Source organism: Engystomops pustulosus, chromosome 8 (genome assembly GCF_040894005.1).
Source record: "Engystomops pustulosus chromosome 8, aEngPut4.maternal, whole genome shotgun sequence".
Classification (NCBI taxonomy): Eukaryota; Metazoa; Chordata; class Amphibia; order Anura; family Leptodactylidae; genus Engystomops; species Engystomops pustulosus.
Genome location: NC_092418.1, coordinates 73,217,398 through 73,239,132, shown reverse-complemented (window position 1 = coordinate 73,239,132; position 21,735 = coordinate 73,217,398). Strand labels below are relative to the sequence as shown.

The window sequence follows — 21,735 nt, the reverse complement described above, 5'->3', positions numbered from 1 at the left end:
ACAGCCTGCAAATCTGCAGTTTGGATTCCCCATGAGCCCTTCAGGTTAATTAGTACAATTATTAAAAGTTTATTTTGGAAGGAAAGAGGCCATGGATAACAGATATAAGAATATTACCACAGTCATGGTGCCTGGATGTGGATTACAGTGTAAGTTCTACCTTACTGTGACCACAAGAAGCACGAGGCACTTTTACTAGAGGATCATTACAATACTAGATTTGATTATTACTATAAGTAGGTTTCATTGAAGAATGTATTCAAATAACAAATATCATTACATATGCAATGATCTACCTAGTAAGTTGATGTACACAAGAGGAGACTAAATATCTAGCTGGTTGTGTTTCTGTGTATTATCTGTAAAATGACTGGGTGTCCAGCCAATAGGGATAGATGTGCATGCTCAACCAGTGCCTTATTCCCTTCTAAGGGACACCTGGAGACCGCTGTCACAGAGCAGCTTCCATTGTTCTAATTACTCTGGGTCCCAGCATTAGGAGTCCTAGGAGTCCAGCCCTCCCATCATTTTATCTCATAACTACTGGACCCCGATTCCAGGCTAATAACAGTGATGACATGACCCATGACACCAAGCGGAGAGCCACAAAGGTACATAAAGTGCACTGTCTATTACATTGGTTAAGAGACCCATTTTAAAGACTGGATTTATTTCTAGCAATGGCTGCATGAAGTCTATGAAACTCAAGGCTAGGAGCAATCCAATTAAAATAAGGTCCGAGTTCTACCCTTGTGTCCTGTGTAATTACAGATGGGAAGTTCAATATGCCGCCTGCAAAACTCATAAGAGGCTTTATTTAAAGATAAAAATCTTTAATTTAACGATATGAAGATTAATTTGAAAAAAAGTTATTACCCGTCCATAGGGAAATGTCATCCAGACTTTCAATGAAGGTTTTAGACCAATCACCAGTATCTGTAGAAACACACAGTCATATTAGATGTCAATTTACAAAAGCACATCAAACAATGAGAGATTAAGTAAAAGTATAGAAGGAGAACCATTCGTAATGTTTTAAGCCATTAGCATTTTAACTAGTAGTGATAACAGTTCCATCAAGTCAAGACAGCTATGGCCATATGAACAGGGATATTAGCTCAATAACTTGCAGTTTCATATAGCAGAAATATGCTTGTAGTTTCTGTGCCCTCGTTTTTAGAAAAAAGGGTATACAAAATATGCAAATGAACCTGAGGGCTCAGCCTTGCATCATCGGAGCCCCTCTGGGCTCCACCTTCTTTTAATTATTCACACCTCCCTTCAGCTTACTCTCCGCTTCCTCCCTTCTCCAACCGGAGAGAAGGCTATGCAGTGGGGATACTACCACGCATGTGCGGCAATTGCAGACAGCCAGCTGACATCACCGGCTCAAAAGCAGAACTAAACTTTTAAAATACAATTTTCATTATACCGTATTTTTTGGACAATAAAGCACACAAAAAATTCTTTGATTTTCTCAGAAATCAAAGGTACACCTTATAGTCCAGTGCGCCTTATATACTGTATGAACCGCACTTACAGACAACAGCTGCCTTGACCTGTGCACAGGTCTGCCACCTGCTGGTCATTCAACATTATAATCAGGTCGCCTTATAATCCGGTGAGCCTTATATATGAACCAAGATATTTTAGAAGGCATTTATTGATGGTGCGCCTTATAATCCTAAAAATACGGTATTATAAAAGTGCAGGTAGTACTTTACACACTTCTTTCTTAATAAGATTTCCCTCCAATCTCCCACAGACATAAAGGACTTTGTCCCCTGACCGCTGAAGGGGAAAGAAAGTCTAATTGGAGGGGGTCTACCTGCAAGAACCCCCCCATGGTGGAAAGTACCCCTCCGCTACCCTGTACTTTCTGCATCAGCTTGTCCTGTAACCCATGCAGTTAAAATGAAGTTTTTGGCACAGTTGTGGTGCAAATAATGCTTTGCAACTTTTCATTGCACCAATTAAACATAGGACAATGCAAAGTAACTTTTACATTGACAAGTTTGCGCAATAGGACTGAATTTCTGAATTGAAATTTCCATTTTGGCGCAAGTTAAACGCTTACTGTCACTGGCTAGAAATCTCTCCTTACACAAATATAATCCATGTGGTGTGTAAGGTGTTAAGCTTTAACGTGTGTGTGAATTCAGCCTAATTTACATAAAGATTAAAGTTTTTTCTTTTACAAGTAATCAGCAGGCTTTTATCTTTCATTAAGGTATGCCGTGGTCAGCTTTTTGACCGTTAAATGAAGCTGCAGATTTCCTTTAGCAACCCCTCTTTATCTGTTTGATAGGTACAGACTTGAGAACTGCAAGGCCAATGATAGTAGGTTGCAAGAGGGATGTTGCTACTGTTGGCATGTGTAACAAACCTCCCACTCTCGAGTGACGTCACTCAAGTGATGGGGTGCACCTAGGCTAAAAGAATCTCACATTAAAGAGAACCCGCCATGCAAAATAACCCCCCTAAACTAAATATATTTTCATAAACTGTCATTAGAGAGCATTGCCTCTATCCCTTCATTGTCCCTCTACATGCCTGTAAACCTAAGCAATGAGGTCCTAAAGCTGTATGCAAATGACCTGTGAAATGTCCAATGAAGCATTAGCATATTCAAGCTGTCCACTCTATTCATGAGTGGGAGGCACAGCCACACCCCCAGTGCATGACTGACAGCCTGTATAATAATGTGAGGCTGTATAATGATGTGCTTCCTGGTGCCGGTGGCCACGCCCCCTGCAGCCTGTGTGTGCATGTGTGTGTATAGGAGAGATACAGCAGCTCCAGGCAGCCATGTTATAGCAGAACATGTCAGATTCATGTGTAGCTGATGTCTGTGTCTCTCACCTGTATATTAGGAGGATGCAGCATGTCAGCAGGTGCAGCACACACACTAGCCATGCTTTACTATACATTACACACAGACATGAGCAGGGGGAGGAGAGGGGATGGGTAACATCACTGCCTCTGACCATGTGACCAGCCTCATTTACATAATAAAGAATAGATGATTTTACAATGAATAATGTATGAAATAACTAGATAAAGGCTGTGATGGGATCCTTGTGAGCTGCTCCAACAGGTAGTAGTGACAGGACAAGTGACACAGACATGATGACAGGTGTCCTTTAAGCACATGAAGCTCCACCCACCTACGTAAGATGAAGTTTTACTCCCCCAGCACCCAATTTTGTTAGGGAAACCCCACTCATCAGGATCCAGGGGGGTGCACAACCCCCTGAAATGCTACTGCCTAGAGTCACTCTGCTCACTGATACAGTCACACACTTATTTGATACACTTCCTAGCTGCCACCATCTGTAATTATAGCTTACGAGATGCCTACACAAGGACGACACACGTACACCCAGATACACACTCTTCTAGGTCGCGTACATATAGCCAAGTGCTAGCACTCACAGGGTAACACCACCAAGTGGTAATTCACCATGTAAAGCAACAAGTAGAAAACTTGGTGAAAACTGATGAAATAGACATACATAAAAGTAAAACAGTAAAAATAAAAAGGGATAAAATTAAGAAACACAGACCTCTTACTGATAATATAAGTAATTAGTTATATAAGTAAGAGGAGAACCAATTAAATCCAGATAGCTTTGCAAAACATCTCCTGAAACTGACCCTTGTGAATGGTGGTATGCTCTTTTTTTTTTTTTTTTTTTTTAATAACCACCCAATCCGCCTGGCTGCATGTGGATCAAGGTGGGATGTTGGTGGACATATTTCCTAATTACTTACTTCCAGGGGTCACCCAAGGACAAGATATGCCAGCACCTTCCCTAGCATGAATTTACAAATCTAGCAATACCAGACACCACTGTGAAATATTTAAGCCAATAGCCTAATTGGCTCACAATTTAGTTGGCTCCCTGAGTCTGAAATGCATGGCGCTTGACGCCCTAGTAATATCTGAGGATGCTGATCACAGATTCATTGACAAGAAATTGATATATACGAGATGGCTGGCTTTGATGTATAGTTATGCATAGTCTAAGCAACCAGTTTACAGACACGGAATACACACATGGCACCTGGAGCCGCAGTGTCTACATCAATGGTGAATAGGTGTTAATTACATTTTCTTATAGCTGGGGAAAGGGTGCGTAATAATCTAAAACTCATCAGAGCATGTAAGACCAAGAGAGTCACTGTAAAGGTGGGAGATATATCTGATAGGTTATAGAAATTCTGTAATTTTATCACATTTATTTTATCCCTTAAATAAACCTAATAAGGATTATATAGGTAGATGGTTTGAAGTGACTTTATCTTTGTTTTCACCAACTATTAATCTAGAATTCCAGAGCTACTAATTTCAACGTGGTCACATTTTCATCAGGTTTATTAAATCATGGGGGAGGAAATTCTGATACCTTCGTCAACGATGCCATAGCCAAGAGTGAGTACTGGGTGATTGGATGATCCCGTAGCTCGGGCTTGGTGTGGAGGGGCTCAATGCAGCAGACCTCTCCTTTAGAGCCACTGAAGAGACATCTGGATTCACACGTTCTCACTCCCATGACGCGCCTGCAACAAAAAGCAATTCAATTTTATTTCTCTGTATTAAGGGATGAAACAAAATTTCTACAGCTCTCAGCCTCTCTTGTGGCTCTATTTCCATAATGTTATAGATGTGAACTTAACATGGTCTACATAACATAAAAAAATCTTCTATGATATTAAATACTTTTGTGTACAAACTACAAAAAGGGTGTAAAGGGGGGGCAGAATATTAGGTAATTTATCAATATACATCTATTAATAGTAATAATTCTTTATTTATATAGCGCACACAGATTACGCAGGGCTGCACAAAGCATGTCAAATTGGTCCCTGTCCCCAACAGGCTCACAAACTAAACAACCTAACAGTATGTTTTGGAGTGTGGGAGGAAACTGGAGTACCCGGAGGAAACCCACGCAAACACGGAGAGAACATACTTTTTTTTATATTACTATAAAAAGGCAGATCAGACAGTACAAGCAATTCAACATTGAGATTTTTGGTTATAAATAAATAATGAACCTACTTGAATGTCAGCTCAAATACAGATCCTCCACTGTCATTACAAACAGCAAGAGTTGGATCATCTGTAAACTGGAAACAAAAGCCATGTAAGACTTTTTAGTACAGGTTGATGATAATAACATATAATGTAGAGTTTGATGGGTAATTGTGGTAAAAAAGCTGCATTAATATACATTTTATAACAATAAAAATATGTAACAGAAAAATCATATTTACTTGTAAAATTAAAAAAAAAAATTCACAAATGAGAATTTTTTTTCTTAGAAAAAAAAATTGAAAGCACTGCTATCAAAATATAACTCCCCACCAACTGTAGTAGTTTACTAAAACATAAAGTAATAAGTGTGTTCCCATGGGAAAAAAAAACTACACTCCAAAGCCTTGAGCACATATTAACGAACTATAATTTTCCACCCATCAATCTGCAGTCAGTACCCCAGAAAAATGAAAAAAAGCTGAATTTTAGAAATTTTTACAAACTTACAAAGAAAACCTAAAATTCTGCATTGACATAATCAGGGTCGGCACCAGCACTGGGCATACCTGGGCAAGTGCCGGGGCCCAGGGCTCCTGGGGAGGCCCACATAAGTCTGTACATATGAAATCCATGCTGTGAGAGGGGCCACATTCAATGAATCCATAGAGGGTCAGGGGGTTTATATAAAATAACCATTAGGTGGCTGTATATAAATTAAACATGATGGTATGATAAACTAGGGAATATTTAGTTTCTGAATTATTAATGCCACCTTGTGATTTCATTGCAAAGTGGTGCACTGAGGATCTGTCACCCAGGGGCCTACTGAAACCTGGAGCCGACTGTGAACATAATTATATGAGACCCTGTGACACATTATGGAGCCTCCCATTTCTTTTGATCATCTTTGCTATATTTTTACTCCATAATTTAAATCCACTTGTGGATTATCAGATTAAGATTATTGGGCTGATAAAATTAATATTGGACTTTCCTTTGCCAAGGATTATATAAATCTATAAACAAACATACTGGTCCTACATTGAAGCATGAGGGTGTCAGAATCAATGTAGGGGCGTTGTTGTGAAAGGGTCTGATTTTTTTTTTAATGCACTGTAAATCAACGTTCCTTCCTCTTATATCTACATATAAATTCAAAAGACAGATCATTCAAGGGGTTGTCCAGTAGTGGAAAAACATGTCTGCTTTCTTCCGAAAAAAAAAAAAAAAAACCCACACCAGACCAAGCTTTGTACCGCTGATTCCGCTCAGCTGTAAAGCAATGCATGGAGCATAGTTAGATGTAATCCTATGCTCTATCTATGGTCAGATGTCTCTGGAAAGAAGCCCCAGAAAAAAAAAATACAAAAAGTGTTTGTATAGTGTCTGCAAATGTTTTCGAAGGGTCGTGGGTTAATTAGGGGGCTCAGATGGGAAAGGTTTTACATCAGATGAATATGTACCTTTATATGCAAAATGGCAGTTCCTGGTGGATGAGCATCTGTTATGGAGCGCAGCAGTTTCCCTCCAGCCAAATCCCACATTGTAATCTAATAAAGCAAGATATCATTAGTATGAAACCATATACAGATTGCTGTCATCAAGTAGATGCAATAATACACCTGCAGGCAGTAAGCTCCATCGGTTCTTAGAGTGTTGGTACAAGGGGATCCAAATGTCATAAAAGATAGGTTCAGAAAATAAACGGAAAAAAATTATAATAATTTCTTTATTTATATAGCGCCTACAGATTACGCAGTACGCCGTATATAGGTCCCTCATATGGTCGGGTGAATATAGCCTTATTATTCAAATTCTTGAAGTACATACAAAAGAGGGCAAAGATAGTCTCAGCTTTTACAAAATCTACAAAATATACAGTGATATATACCGTCCATCCATACATTTACACACACAGCTCTGCTACATCCATACATTTACACACACAGTCTGCTTCATCCATACATTCACACACACACAGATCAGCTATCCACACAGACAAACAGAAATAGGAACACTCACCACTACTGCATACACTGTGCACTACTATACACATAAATACATACACAGCTCTACTATACACATATAAGGAACACTCTGGAAAGTATTACACACATGAATACATACACAGCTCTACTATACACATATAAGGAACACTCTGGGAAGTACTACACACATGAATACATACACAGCTCTACTATACACATATAAGGAACACTCTGGGAAGTACTACACACATGAATACATACACAGCTCTACTATACACATATAAGGAACACTCTGGGAAGTACTACACACATGAATACATACACAGCTCTACTATACACACATAAGGAACACTCTGGGAACTTCTCTACACATGGATACATACACAGCTCTACTATACACACATAAGGAACACTCTGGGAACTTCTCTACACATGGATACATACATAGCTCTACTATACACACATAAGGAACACTCTGGGAACTTCTCTACACATGGATACATACACAGTTCTACTATACACATATAAGGAACACACTGGGAAGTACTACACACATGAATACATACACAGCTCTGTTATACACACATAAGGAACACTCTGGGAAGTACTACACAAACGAATACACACACAGCTCTACTATACACATATAATGAACAACCTGTGAAGTACTACACATATAAACACATACACAGCCAGGAACACACTGGGAAGTACTACACACACACAAAACCCTTCTCCCTTCCCCCTTCTTCTTACCCTGTCCCTGCACAGCATGGCAGTATCATGGCCTGTGGTGATGTAAGAAGCATGTGATCCTGTAGGACACTCAGGAGAGGGGAGAGCAGTGCGGAGGCTCCTCTCTGGGAGATCGAATGAAGCGCTAGGTCAGGGCATCATCTGATCTCCATTACAGAGGTCAGGAGGGTCTGGCAGTGCAGGATCCTCCTGACCTTCGGTCTATAATACACAGGCACTTTTTAGCAAGATTTTTTCTTGCCAAAAAGTGTGTCTTATAATACAAAAAATACAGTATATGATAAGCTTACACTAATCCTTATTAGGAAGCTGGAAAGCAGAAGAAATTAAATGTACCTGTCCTTTGGCAAAACCACAAAGAAGTCTGGAGCAGTCATTATTAATACTAAGTGCTGAGACGGCTCCATACTGTGCGCCCACAGCTGTGCTGCCGAGACAGAGCCGCAGAGCCTGGTTTGTGTCTGTGGGAGTAAAAGTGAATATGCATTTTATGCAAATCACAATAATTATCATCACACATTCTTCTCTTATGAAACCTAAAACGTACCTGTGAATCCATCAACACCTTAACAAACAAGCTAACACTTCCAGAAATCAAAAAACTAAAAGCAGTTTTGAAATGAGAATGTGTGAGGTATACACCTTTCTGGTGCCAAGTACATTCTAGATGAGTAGCATGAAGAGGTCTCATATGTAAATGAATCCTAAGCAATTATATAAATAACTGTCTGATAATATCTAAACTCAACTTGGAAGGAGTCTACCAGAAGATTGGCCATAAAAAAAACTGCAAACAGTAGAACGGAGCAGCCCTGGAGAACTGTGAAGCCATATCTGTGATGTTGATAGCAGGATTGTAATTCATACTTCAGAAATAGTTAAAAGCTATATGTATATTAAAGTTCATGTATATTAACAAATGGTACAAAGCTCCATGAAAACACATAAAATCAATGGAGTGCAACCCATCAAGCATCAGTCCCCACACTTGCTGGCATGCAGAGGGTTATCATACCTTTGCCTTCCCAGTTCCATCAGAAAGGGAGGATAGATAGAAAAACAGGTTGTTAGAAGCAAAAAGATGTAATTATTACCGCAATGGATGCTGCTATGTTACACATGAGCGGGGCAGACCCATCCAGCATAGCGCATACATAGTATGTGGGCCCTGCAGAGAGTGAGATATCCCTGTACTACACCATTCTACTTGTCATGTAATCCTGTGTCAATCTCGCCCATGGAATAAGACCTAGTAGTAATGATCAGACATAACAAACATCTACAGTGTTGGACATAAGGTCCAGCCATTATCTGGAAGCATGGTTGTGAGCCTTCTTGCCTACACATAGGGTATGTCTGTTCCTGTACTGTATATGGTTCAGTTCTAACTATGACATAGTAAGAAAAGTAAAGGGCTCCACAGAGGTCACACAAGCTCTGCACTCATGTTGGTTCACATTACAAGGCTCACCTAATTGTGCATTATCAGGATTTGGAGAAAATAGAAGCTTCAAGAAGGAGAGATTTATAAAGGTCTGGAGTATGCATCTCAAAATGACTGAATGTAGTCAGATAGAACATGCCATAATTGACTGTACTGTCTACAGATATTAAACAATAATGTGGAGCTTTGGTTATTAAAGTGACCCCTGGATCATAACAGTAATTTATGATCAAAATCAAGTACAATAAACCAGAAGCACCATGGTAGTGGTAATCTTCTTAGAAGTTAGGAGGCAATGGATAACAAATATAACAAACTTTTAAAATTAAGGTCATGAGCCTGAAGTGCTAAGGGGGGTTGTTACCAAAGCCCTTTTCAGACTGTTACAAGATGCATGAACACTTCCACCTCCTGCCGTGTGCTGAAACTTCCTCTCTTACAGCGAGTTTACATCAGGCAAAGGGTGGGGGTGGGGCACTAAAGGAGCAGAGTGGGAAACAGTGTAAGAGCATGTGAAGCCAGAGCACAAAGGGGCAACACCCACAGAGCCCTCCTGGTTCATTAGAATAATTTTAAAAGATTTGATTTTTAGAATGAAGGAGGCCATGGATAACAAAACCTTTCTGGCATAGGTTTTTTAATATTCCTAGTTCCCACCAACCTCTCAGGCTAGACTGTGGAAAATGCACCCTGGTAGTCTGAGAGACTCCCTCTATTCTTGGTCAATTCTAAAAATAAGGGCAATACACTATGGATGTAAAGCATATTAATTTTTTCCTTCAGATTTTCACCATGGATATAATTCCTTGCAATGCATGGGATTAATATGTTTCTAATCTATGACAAAATCTACATGCAACATAATAGACACATGCAGGTTGTGATGCATTTTTTGTAGCCAAAGTAAGGACCGACACAAAAAGAATAAAAAATAACTAAGACTTTTCATCTAGTTTACCTCAGGAATCAAGCTCAAAAATATGAATGTGTGATTTTACCATTAAAGCTAAATCCAACCATCAACTAAAATGCATAAATGAATAGTGCAGATGAGAATGGTAAGCTTGGTTGAAATATGTTCAACTGTCTGCTGCATTTCTTCCTTTTTAAGCAGTTTGTGTAATTCAGCTTTCTGTCCTGTTTTCCACTGACAGCTGACAAAGCATCTAATGACTTGACCCTGGATAGAGTAATCTCCTCAGAAAGATGTATCGTGTAAGTGAAATATTCTTTTCATATGAAAAGAGTTAATCATGTCCCTCCTTATCTGACTTCGCAATATACTGCTCACTGCAGGAGAAAGAAGGCACAGAGAAGTTGCTTCAATTAATGAAATATATTACAAAGGTTACTGTTATCACCTGCTCTATTTATTGCTGAAAGTAAGAAAATAAAATAATTTCAAAAGTATAGTATTCAAAAGAGAACCACATTCCACATTTACATGCTGGAATTATCTGCAAAATTCCATCCATTAACTTACCAAATATTAACGCTAACCCATGAGAAGTGCCTACTGCAATGAGATTGGAAACAGCCTAAAAACAAAAACAAAACTTAAGGGGAGTTCTGCATATGACTATGCGACAGGTGTTCTGTTATATACTTACAATGGCTGTAGGCAATCCAGCATCCACCTTATCCTATAACGAGAAACAGAAGGATAACTTTCTTTTTGCCCTAACCCAAGCCATCTTGATTTGTCCACTCTTAGTTCACTGAACTATAAGTTGATTCTTATAGTGTTAAAACATAACCTTTATTGTACCAGCGCTGCACTATCCAAGCATGAAGGTCAGGGAACATGGCTTCTTTGTTGACAGTCTGTAGCCATTGATACCAATGTCGGGGGAACCCAGACTACATGTGGCTGCCACAATAAATGGAAAATATAGTTACAATGTTTCAGGCTGTAGTTTTATGAGCAACTAATGATACTAGGACTGAGGCTGGAAAGATGAAGATTACTTTTACTGGTACAGTACTTGGATTTTCCGGTAGCTCAGCAACAGAACTTGACAGCAGTGATTCCCCCCCGACGGATGCAGGAACTTGGGCGCACGATCTTCATGAATTGCGCCGGACTTCATCCTCGTCGGACCGTCCGAATCGGGGATCGCGACTGGTCCAGGTAAGTAAATTTGCCCCATTATGGTCCATCTAGTTCTGTGAGCTGACAATGTGGTTAGATTATCAGGGTACAAGGTTTATATACACTTTCAATTACCACCTGAACATTCACTAGTATCTGACACATAGAAAGAAAGAGAGATGTGAGATCAGAGATGAGATCCATGAGATGCCTATCACACACTGTCAGCCCTGCTACATATGTGCACCATGAAATCTCCTGTACCACCCTCCCCAGATAAACAACTTATCTGCCTGTAATTTGCATGTTCTCTCTCCTCGTGATGTTTTTTGCCAGCAGTTAGTGAGCGAGTGTCTGTGAGCTCCGTCCTGGAAGGCAGGGTGTGTGTGTTTGGGGGGGGGGGGGGAGGGGCGGGGGAGTAGATTGAGACACAAAAATCTCAGCTCTGCACCCGTCACACTGATATCCAAGATGGCAGCCCCGATCCTAAGTCAGAAGTTACAGATCCTGGGGGCAACTGAAAATGTGTACACCAGGACTGATAGAGACAGGTTGGACTTATATCTGTGAAATGCTGCATTTTTGTTAATAACATTGAATTAGAGAATGAGTTATTTTGTTTTTCTGAGCATATTTAACCGGTTCGCGACCGCGGTCGGGTCGCGCTGCATGGAGAGGGCTCACGGGCTGAGCCCTCTCCATAGCCGACAAGTCTTTGCTGCATATTGCAGCAAGGGCTCAACGGTAACACCGGGGTGTTATGACAGCGATGGCTGTCGGCAAAGCTGCCTGCAGCCTAAAAAAGATAGCGGCGCATGGGCGGCGCCATCTTACCTGGGATCGCCGCTCCCCGTGACGTAATCGGGGAGCGGCAATCCGTCTCCATGGTAGCCTCGGGTCTTCCGAAGACCCGAGGCTATTTCGTTTTAACCCCTTCATTACAATGTGCCGATAGCACATTGTAATGAATGAGGAGTAAAATCCCCATATAATGCCATACAGTAGTATGGCAGTATATGATAGGATCGATCAGACAACCTAGGGTTAAAGTACCCTAGGGAGTCTGAAAAATAGTAAAAAGAAAAATAAAAAAAAGTTTAAAAAAAAAAATTATAATAAAAAAACCTAAAATTTCAAATCACCCCCTTTCCCTAGAACTGACATAAATAAACAGTAAAAATCATAAACACATTAGGTATCAACGCGTCCAAAAATGCCTGATCTATCAAAATATGATAACGTTTTTTCAATGCTTTTAACCCCGTAACGGAAAATTGCGCCCAAAGTCGAAAATGGCACTTTTTTGCCATTTTGAAAAATATAAAAAAAAATCTATAAAAAGTGATCAAAAGGTCGTACAGTGCTAAAAATGATATCATTGAAAATATTATGAAATTTCGCAAAAAAATGCCACCACCCACAGCTCCGTACACCAAAGTATAAAAAAGTTATTAGCGCCAGAAGTTGGCAAAATCAAAAAAATAATTTTTGTACAGGAGGTTTTAATTTTTGTAAATGTATGAAAACATTATAAAACCTATACAAATTTGGTATCCCTTTAATCGTACCGACCCAAAGAATAAAGTAGACATGTCATTTGGGGCGCTCAGTGAAAGAGGTAATATCCAAGCCCACAAGAAAATGGCGCAAATGCGGTTTTTCACCATTTTCACTGCATTTGGAATTTTTTTCAGCTTCCGAGTACATGGCATGGAATATTTAATACCATCACTATGAAGTGCAATTTGTTACGCAGAAAACAAGCTGTCACACAGCTCTTTACTTGTAAAAATAAAAAAGTTATAGATTTTTGAAGGTGGGGAGTGAATAATGGACATGAAAAAACAGGAAAGGGCCCGGTACTTAACCGGTTAAGAAACCGGTCTTCGTTGGAATACCCCTTTAGAAGAGAAGAGAATCCAGTTACTGGTAAAAGTAATCTAAATCCTAACACCTCCGCAACGGCACTGCCAAGAGCACATTCCTCCTGAAAAAGAGATTGTAAGAAGAACTAATATCCAATTTCTAATGACGAAAAAATTTTAATGGATTCTTCCAACTGGCTGCCTTGCAGATCTGTTCTTGGGCAGCGAGAGCCTCTGCATTGGTAGAAGTGGAGACTGCTCTAGTTGAATGAGATTGCAGGTTTTTAGGCAGAGATAATCCCTGATAAAAGTCTGAAATAGTGGTCTTTATCCATTTTCCAATGATAGCTTTATCTGCTGGAGCTCCATTCATTTTTCCCTTCAAATTAAATGAGTAGATGACCTTTGGAAATCCTATGTAGCTTTTAGGTATGTAAGAACACATCTTCTCAGATCCAATCTCCTTCTGAGATTTCGCATCTTGGCAAAAAGAGGGGAGAACAATGGATTGTTGTCTATAAAACCCTAAAACCCCCTTCGGTAAAAACAAGGGATGATGACTAAGAATCATTTTGTTGTCCACAGACAACAAAAATGCAGTTTTAAGCGAAAGGCATCTCAAAGAGATTTCTTGTATGAGTTCATATGGAGGTTTGAGGAAACATGGGAGGACTAGAGACAGTACCCAAGGTGGAACACTGGGGCGGACAAAGACATTCTCTGAGAAGCTTTCAGAAACCTCTTAACCTAGTCTTTCTCGATGAGGCTTGTATCTAAGAAAGTACTGAGAACTGAAACTCGTACCTTAGGGTACTAGTTCTGAGACCCTCTCTAAACCTTTTTGAAGAAAATCAAAAATGTTACATATATTTGAAGTACCATCCAGAGAATTCTGTTCTTTAAGAAACCCTAGAAAGGATTTCCAGACACATTGATAGATTTTTTTATTTTATTTTCTTCCTGCACTGGAGTAAAATTCCGGAACCTGTCGATTGTTCCTGGATGCAAAAAGATCTAGTACCGGAATTCCCCATCTCTTGGTGATTTAAAAAAAAATTGCTGGGGATAGAGTCCATTGTCGGTCATCCAGGCATACACGGCTCAAAAAATCTGCCTTGGTGTTCAATATCCCCTTTATTTAAACAACAGAGAGGAAGAGAATGTTTTTTTCTTTCCAGCTGAATATTTAACATTGACAATTTCTACCAAAATTGTTCTAACAATTTAACAGTGTGCCCCAGTGCTTGTTTAGATAAGGAACTATGGTAGCATTGTCCGACTTGATTTTCATGTGATATGATCGGATTTTGGAAGAAAATGCTATAAGGGTTTACTGAACCCCTAAAACTTTTCTGAAGGAGGTCAAGCCCCCCATGACTCCGCACTCTGCAGCAACCCTCTAGCCCCGGAGCACAGGGCTGGGACCAGGTAGGCTGCCACGCAATGCTGCTACTCCAAACTGTCTTGGGAGGAGGATTCCACGTATCCCAGGGACAGGAAACAACTGATGAACAAGGGGGAGGAACCCCTTTAAATAGATTTCAAGTTGTTCCGTGTTCCTGGAGAGGATTGGAACCCTCCTGTCAAGTGCCGTTGAGGAAGTGTTAGGAAAATCGGAAATTATTGTATGCAGAAAGCTTGGAATAATCAGAGCAGGTATAGGTCTAGCAAGAAAAGGAGAAAAAAGTACAGGCGGTCCCCTACTTAAGGACACCCGACTTACAGACAACCCCTAGTTACAGACGGACACCTCTGCCCACTGTGACCTCTGGTGAAGCTCTCTGGATGCTTTACTATAGTCCCAGACTGCAATGTACAGCTGTAAGGTGTCTGTAATGAAGCTTTATTGATAATTCTTGGTCCAATTACACCAAAAATTTTGAAACTCCAATTGTCACTGGGGCAAAAGAAAAAAAATTGTCTAGAACTTCCATTATAAAATATACAGTTTCGACTTACATACAAATTCAACTTAAGAACAAACCTCCAGACCCTATCTTGTATGTAACCCGGGGACTGCCTGTAAACAAAACTTAGTTTGCATAGACCCCTCTCAAACCAGCTGCTATAGCATCCAGCAATCATGGTGACTGGTAACAAAGCAGCAATCATGCTTGACCATAGTGCTCGGATAGTGCAGTGCTAGCCATGGTTATAATGTTTTTGTATCTCGGTTATTGATCTTCTTTGTGATTTTTATGAAAGGTAAAATAAAGATTATGTTTTAAAACTTAGGTTCCATGAACAATACAAGGGGTGACACAAATATAAACTTAAGGTCCTTCAGTGAAATATACATATACTTACTGTAGCAGACACTATCTGAGCAGAGATCCCTTTGAGCAGAGTGTGGCGCATTACTGATCCATGGCGTGAAAATGCATCGGGCAGCCTCTTTTTCCTAAAAAATTAGGAATGATAAAAATTATGTATTCAATCTTGGATTGTAAACAGGTTTCTTCTGTACATCACAGAGAGCATCAGATAGATAGATGTAAATCTATAATAAAGAATTACAAGTCATGTGTGGTTACCTTTTATGAGCCCGGTCACCACTGTCGGAGCTGGCTAAGGATGAGGTGTCACATGAGTGGGTGTCAATTGTCTCTATGTTTAGAAGAGCTGGATCCTCAGGTATAAAAGGTTCATCCTCATCATCTGTCTAAAAAGAAAATCATAACCAAAAGTAAATCCCAGCATAAAACCACATATACAAGTATAGTTTCCTTCTTTTATAGTTTTCCTTTTTTTTTATTTTTGCTTGTGCACAGCTCAAATTATGGCGGAGAGGGACGGGTAAGTAGTGGCTACTGGGGACGTGGAGCCTTCGCCCCCCCCTTTACACCCCCCTCCGGAGCCAGGATACTCCACACCCCCAGTAGCCTTAGAGCTTAAATAGCATATTGATGACTATATTTCTGCTACCCAGACGGTGAATCTACCATGAGGAATCGCTCAGAAAGTAGATTCCTCATGGTAGATTTCCTTTAAGTATCCTAAGGCTGCAGATCCAGTAACAGAAACCTGTAATGCTTCCATGTATACATGAAAATATGAAACTCACCTCATTCAAAATGCTCTCTAGAGTAGGAGGAGTGTCAACCTGGGGGATGTCAAACTCCTTGTCATCGATCTAATACAGAAAAAAATACATATAAACAGGCAGGCAAGATAATATAGGGATGAGGTATTTAGTATGTCACTCTATTTTCTACACCATCCAATTACTAGAAAGGATCTAAATTATAGCAAAATGTACATCTTCACAGTCCTCTAACCCCTACTACGGGAGTAGTTATGATGGAGGGAGTGTGCAAATAATAATGACTGTGTGGCCCCCTCCATCTGCCAGATGCGAGCCGTCACAGTAAATCCAGAATCTCACATGAACTGCGGCTCCTGGTAACAAATGAAAACGTAAACATAGGAAGTAGAATATTAGTGACCTTATTATGGTCATATACCTACCCTTTAAATGAAAGGTCAAGAGATGTAGCTACCAAGGGGGGGGGGGATGGGGAAGTAGCACCAGGACCCAGAACTTTGAGGGGCCCACCTACCAGCTTTTAACTTCCTCTCTGTCCCTAGGACACAGATAGAAGTGTATACGAGTGTATACAGTCTTTATGGCTCTACATGTGTACAGACTGCTGACACACATTCAGTACCATTTACCTTTCAGGAACTGTGAGTCCTCCAAAGGTCCTTTTCAGGCAGCACTACATCAAAAGCATGTGAGGTATGTATGCTTTTTATGTGCGTCTCTGAGTTGGCGTGTCTGTGGGTTTTCTGTTTATGTTAATTTGCTTTCTTTGTAACTCTTTTCCTACTTTGGGCATAGCAGGGCACTATTACACCTATCCTACACTAGGCTATAGAACACAACTACCACTCATATCCTTCACCAGGCCATTCTACTCTATTACTAGTAGTATCCTGAATACTGGGCAAATCAAGGTACTACTGTTCCTATCCTGCATATATGGGCACAACACATTATTACTATCCTGTCTATATGGACAAAGCACAGTACTACTCCTATCCTGCCTATATGGACAAAGCACAGTACCACTACTCTTATCCTGCCTATATGGGTACAAAACAGTACTAGTAATCAAAGTGCCAGGTTGATAGATTTGTAGCAAAGATTTTCCTTTTCATATCATGGAAAGCCATTTTAACACAAAAATGTGAAGACTGGCGGCTTTTAGCATTTTGTGGAATTGATCAAAATAAATGTTGTTGTAAACTTAACAAATCCAAGATGCAGCTGGTAGAGGTCACAGCAGACCTGGTCAGATGTAAGAGACGGGAAAGGTGGATGAATACCTTCATGTCTCCTATAAACCACTACTCTGTAAGACGGGCTAGTATCTACTACTATAAGGTCCCTGCGTGGTTGTAATATTGGAATAGATGGGTTGGAGGCACACTCGTGAGGGTTTTGTGCCCTATCCTACCTCTGGGAAGGACCCATATATGTACCTAGCCTTATCTAGTCACTTCATCTATACAACTAGTATAATATTCACCAGTTCCTGCTTAGAATCCAAGTCCTTATCCACATCTAGATAGCTTATAGAAGTCTGAGATTTATTGAGTTCATCTTCTATGCTTCCAGATAACCCAGCAGCTTCAGCAATAAATCTTCCTGACTCCCATCCCCTTGAGCTTAGATTGTCTTCTCCAGGGTCCGGCTCCACTGCACAAAAACAATAAATAAATACATAAATTATAGATTTTAGATGAGTAGAAAATCATAGCTGTTTTTTGTCAAAAACATTGCTACATTTATCCAGAAGCTCTACAGAACTGAATATAGCTAAAATACTACTAAACAACACAGAGGAAATGTTTTGTTGGAACAAAGCAGCCATGCTTTCAGTAGTACAATTCTGTATTAAAGTCATTAAAGCGTCTGTAAGAGGACCAAGTTGCAAGTTTTTTTACAAATAGATGGGGGTCTCTAGGTTGTGACAGTGTCGGACTGAAGTACCTTGGGCCCACCGAAGAAAAATTTGGGGGGCCCACCCCCCACCCTTCATGAAACGTGAAAGACTACCAGACTACTCCTAGTTGAAATGTAAAACACGTTCCAGCGGATTTATTAGAAGCATCTAACATTTAATGCAGGATCAGTACCAAGGTCAGTACACAACTGCAGCATTCATGCAAGCTCACTCTATACATCAGAATTACAGAAATACAGCACCAAAATATGCTCCATACAAACAGAAAAAAGCTTAGTGGGAACAGCACAGATGACATAACGGTACTGCGATCCCTAGGTAGGGAACAGGTGGTTGTTAATCCACTAACTTGTTAAAATGAGACACAGACCTGAGAACAAAATCTAAAGGGTGCTAAAAAAATGTCACAAATGTCCACTGCACCAAACCATGACTATATAGCGGTCACATACTATATCTACAAAGGGGCTCTGCGGTGTCCACCCCTGTCCATAGGAGATAGCGGTGCACAGCCGTGCACAGGGGGAAAGATAGAGCATGCCCCGTGTATGGTGCCACACGTGCGAGGCACTGTACCACCGCCGGGAGCCTATTGCTGTCTGGGGGGACGTATATGGACGCAAACTTGGCAGTGGCTGTGTACCGTAGCTGTAGCTCCATGTATGACTGTGTACTGGGACTGTAGCCACATGTATTGCTGTGTACTGTGGATGTAGGTCCACGTGTGGCTGCGTAGTGCGGCTGTAGCTCCTTTTTTGGCCGTTGACTCCTGCTGCAACTTCATGTATGGCGGCTGTGCCTCTTTGTATGGCTGTGTAGTGCCGCTGTAGCTCCTTTTTTGGCTGTACACTCCTGCAATATCTCCATGTATGGCTGTGTACTGTGGCTGTAGCTCCATGTGTGGCTGTGTTATGTGGATGTAACGCCATGTGTGGGGGTCAAAGGACAGATGCTGCAGAATTGTCAGCTTACGGGTAATACAAGCACTTGCTGTTGATCTGGTGACTTACAGACTACAGACATGTAATTGGAGGAGTTCTCTTATCTTCTTAGGCCGGCGCCACACGTAGCGCTTTGTCTGCGCTTGCAAACGCAAACAAAGTCGCGCCCACCGAGGCGGGCCTCGGCCGATCGCATCGGCGTTTCTATGGAAACGCCTGCGATCGGGAACGAGCCACCGGTGTTTTGCGTTAATTTAACGCGAAGCACCGTCGGCTCGTTCCCGATCGCAGGCGTTTCCATAGAAACGCCGATGCGATCGGGGCGAGGCCCGCCCCGGTGGGCGCGACTTTGTCTGCGTTTGCAAGCGCAGACAAAGCACTATGTGTGGCGCTGGCCTTAGACCTAGATAACCATGTAAAATCATACCAGCCACGATTTGAGTCTGTATATTAAGCAACACAAAACTTTTAGGTTTCTCAATTCATTACAGTTGCCAATATAGTAACAGTGCCCCACGGAAGGCAACTTTGAAATGCTGACTCCACTGTATCGGGTATCATAATGGTGCCATTATAGTAACAGTTCTCTCACAACAGCCAATATAATCACAGGGGCCCCACAGTAAGAAATTAAGTCAGTTATGGTGCCACCACATTAGTCATTGGAGTAACAGTGTGTATACAGTAGCCAGAACATTGATAGATAGCTAGCGAGAGGAGTAAGTATAGTCAAAGCACCCCACATTGTAGCCATCATTGTCACATAGCCCCATCCCCCGCAGCAGCCATTATTGTCACAACGCCCCCCCCCAAAGCCACCATTATAGTGTCACCTCCCCAAAACAGACAATATAGTCACAGACATCCCCCACAGCTGCCCTTATAGTCAAAGACTCCACACCCAAAGCATCCATTATAGTCAATCTAGTCGCATGGCTCCCCTCCCCCCACAGCTGCCATTAGCGAAACCAGGGCCCCCTCCCCCCAGAGCTTCAATTAGTATCAGGGCCCCCTCCCCCCACAGCTTCCATTAGCATCAGGGCCCCCTCCCCCCACAGCTTCAATTAGCATCAAGCCCCCTCCCCCCAGAGCTTTCATTAGCATCAGGGCCCCCTCTCCCCAGAGCTTCCATTAGGATCAGGGCCCCCTCTCCCCAGAGCTTCCATTAGTATCAGGGCCCCCTCCCCGCAGAGCCTCCATTAGCATCAGGGCCCCCTCCCTGCAGAGCTCCCATTAGCATCAGGGCCCCCTCTCCCCAGAGCTTCCATATGCATCAGGGCCCCCTCTCCCCAGAGCTTCCATTAGTATCAGGGCCCCCTCCCAGCAGAGCTTCCATTAGCATCAGGGCCCCCTCCCAGCAGAGCTTCCATTAGCATCAGGGCCCCCTCCCAGCAGAGCTTCCATTAGCATCAGGGCCCCCTACCCCTAGAACTTCCATATGCATCAGGGCCACCTCTCCCCAGAGCTTCCATTAGTATCAGGGCCCCCTCCCAGCAGAGCTTCCATTAGCATCAGGGCCCCCTCCCAGCAGAGCTTCCATTAGCATCAGGGCCCCCTCCCTGCAAAGCTAACATTAGCATCAGGTCCCCCTCCCAGCAGAGCTTCCATTAGCATCAGGGCCCCCTTCCAGCAGAGCTTCCATTAGCATCAGGGCCCCCTCCCAGCAGAGCTTCCATTAGCATCAGGGCCCCCTCCCTGCAAAGCTAACATTAGCATCAGGGCCCCCTCCCTGCAGAGCTTCCATTAGCATCAGGGCCCCCTCCCCCCACAGCTTCTATTAGCATAAGGTCCCCCTCCCCCTGCAACTTCTATTAGCATCAGGGTCCCCTCCCCCAACATTTTCCATTAGTATCAGGGCCCCCTCCCCCCACAGCTTCTATTAGTATCAGGGCCCCCTCCCCCCACAGCTTCCATTAGCATCAGGGCCACCTCCCCCCACAGCTTCCATTAGCATCAGGGCCCCCTCCCCCCACAGCTTCTATTAGCATAAGGTCCCCCCCCCCTGCAACTTCTATTAGCATCAGGGTCCCCTCCCCCAACATTTTCCATTAGTATCAGGGCCCCCTCCCCCCACAGCTTCTATTTGTATCAGGGCTCCCTCCCCCCACAGCTTCCTTTAGCATCAGGGCCCCCCACCCCAACAGCTGCTATTAGCATCAGGGCCATCCGCCCAAACAGCTGCTATTAGCATCAGGGCCATCCGCCCCAACAGCTTCTATTAGCATCAGGGCCCCCCGCCCCAACAGCTTCTATTAGCATCAGGGCCATCCGCCCCAACAGCTTCTATTAGCATCAGGGCCCCCCGCCCCAACAGCTTCTATTAGCATCAGGGCCCCCCGCCCCAACAGCTTCTATTAGCATCAGGGCCCCCCGCCCCAACAGCTTCTATTAGCATCAGGGCCCCCCGCCCCAACAGCTTCTATTAGCATCAGGGCCCCCTGCCCCAACAGCTTCTATTAGCATCAGGGCCCCCCGCCCCAACAGCTTCTATTAGCATCAGGGCCCCCCACCCCAACAGCTGCTATTAGCATCAGGGCCATCCGCCCCAACAGCTTCTATTAGCATGAGGGCCCCCCGCCCCAACAGCTGCTATTAGCATCAGGGCCATCCGCCCCAACAGCTTCTATTAGCATCAGGG

At 42.3% G+C, this 21,735-nt stretch overlaps 1 protein-coding gene across 2 annotated transcripts in view; it reads right to left on the bottom strand.

Moving 5' to 3' along the window:
* VPS8 (VPS8 subunit of CORVET complex) overlaps positions 1 to 21,735 on the bottom strand; it is a 152,432-nt gene that overhangs the window by 95,861 nt on the left and 34,836 nt on the right. For both annotated transcript variants that reach the window (XM_072121231.1, XM_072121232.1), the window contains 11 exons: positions 17,719 to 17,888; positions 16,251 to 16,319; positions 15,721 to 15,848; positions 15,494 to 15,587; positions 10,840 to 10,872; positions 10,713 to 10,767; positions 8,122 to 8,246; positions 6,505 to 6,591; positions 5,066 to 5,133; positions 4,410 to 4,563; positions 877 to 936 (listed from right to left, as the gene is read on the bottom strand). In XM_072121231.1, the coding sequence (XP_071977332.1) occupies positions 877 to 936; positions 4,410 to 4,563; positions 5,066 to 5,133; positions 6,505 to 6,591; positions 8,122 to 8,246; positions 10,713 to 10,767; positions 10,840 to 10,872; positions 15,494 to 15,587; positions 15,721 to 15,848; positions 16,251 to 16,319; positions 17,719 to 17,888 (1,043 nt within the window). The remainder of the gene's footprint in view (positions 1 to 876; positions 937 to 4,409; positions 4,564 to 5,065; positions 5,134 to 6,504; positions 6,592 to 8,121; positions 8,247 to 10,712; positions 10,768 to 10,839; positions 10,873 to 15,493; positions 15,588 to 15,720; positions 15,849 to 16,250; positions 16,320 to 17,718; positions 17,889 to 21,735) is intronic.